The 1,140-nt window shown below is 36.8% G+C and overlaps 1 protein-coding gene across 4 annotated transcripts in view; it reads right to left on the bottom strand.

The window, feature by feature from the left end:
• Positions 1–1,140, bottom strand: part of LOC119586831 — a 13,559-nt gene that overhangs the window by 9,400 nt on the left and 3,019 nt on the right. For all 4 annotated transcript variants that reach the window (XM_037935556.1, XM_037935558.1, XM_037935557.1 and 1 more), the window contains exons 2-3: positions 459–527; positions 117–229 (exon numbers count right to left, since the gene is read on the bottom strand). In XM_037935556.1, the coding sequence (XP_037791484.1) occupies positions 117–229; positions 459–503 (158 nt within the window). In that variant the 5' untranslated portion in view covers positions 504–527. The remainder of the gene's footprint in view (positions 1–116; positions 230–458; positions 528–1,140) is intronic.

Raw genomic sequence — 1,140 nt, 5'->3', positions numbered from 1 at the left:
CTGATGAACTATACTTTCTTTGTTTTCCAAATTCCTAAAACTAAGGCTGACTAGACCGGTGCTAAGTAATCACACGGAAAGAATGACAAACGAGTAACCAAAGGAAAGGGCCTTACCGTAATACACAGGGTTGCGTGTCCCCCCACCACCGGAATGTGAAGACGAAGGTTTGTGTTGCTTTGGGTGCGGGGAACAAAGACGGACGACCAACTATCATATCGAGGCGGCCCTGGAGATTGCAAAAAAAAAAGAATCACTTAGAACATTCTTCAGTTGGGGGGGGGGGGGGGATGAAAACACAACTTCCAGCTCTATAGGTTTTTCATTATTAAGTATATATTATAAAGAACATTGCAAAATACTTAATGTGATCCAATACAAAATAACAATCATTTATACTATAATCCCCTTAAAAAACTCCTTAGCGTATATTCACAAAAATAAAAAAATTCCTTTACCTGTGACGGCCCCTCCACTTGGGGGGGGAGGGTTCTGTCCGCCATGGCATTGGCTGACTGCTAAGACTTCTGAAAGGAAAAAGTTAAAAAATCCATATTTTTGAAAATGAAGTTGCAATATAAAAAGATATATAACAACAAACAACATAAAAAAAATCATTATTGAGTGAACTGGGAAGGCATGGTCATTTCCACAATAATTCACATACAAAGCTTTACATTCTACAATGCACAATTACAGCATTGCCAGTCTTAAACACACTTTTCGTACAATTCATATGGCAACACGACTCTTATATTTTGGCATACTCAGTCAGGAAGCAGGTTATCGTGTACCAGTATGCCCAGAGGACACTGGAAAATGAACATGGTTATTTTTTTTCACTTTGTACATTCTGATCTGTAACTTCTAAAAAAAATCTACTCATACAAGCAGTTATTTAGCACACTAATGTCCCATATATATGGGAGTAACTAAAAAGAGAGATACTGTGTAACAAAAAGAAAATTCTTTAGAAAGTCAACATCAAACAGCGGAGATATTATAAAGTTCCAAAGTTAATAAAAGATTAAAATATTGCAATGGCCATTCCTTGGCAAAAGTAGGAACACACCCAATCATGGCGAAAAAAAGTCCAAACCATCTACGTCACAGATATCTATATTAAAACAATGTTACCTG

The sequence above is a fragment of the Penaeus monodon genome, chromosome 22, assembly GCF_015228065.2.
Source record: "Penaeus monodon isolate SGIC_2016 chromosome 22, NSTDA_Pmon_1, whole genome shotgun sequence".
Classification (NCBI taxonomy): Eukaryota; Metazoa; Arthropoda; class Malacostraca; order Decapoda; family Penaeidae; genus Penaeus; species Penaeus monodon.
Note: the sequence above shows the minus strand (reverse complement) of the source record. Positions and strands in the feature narration are given on the sequence as shown.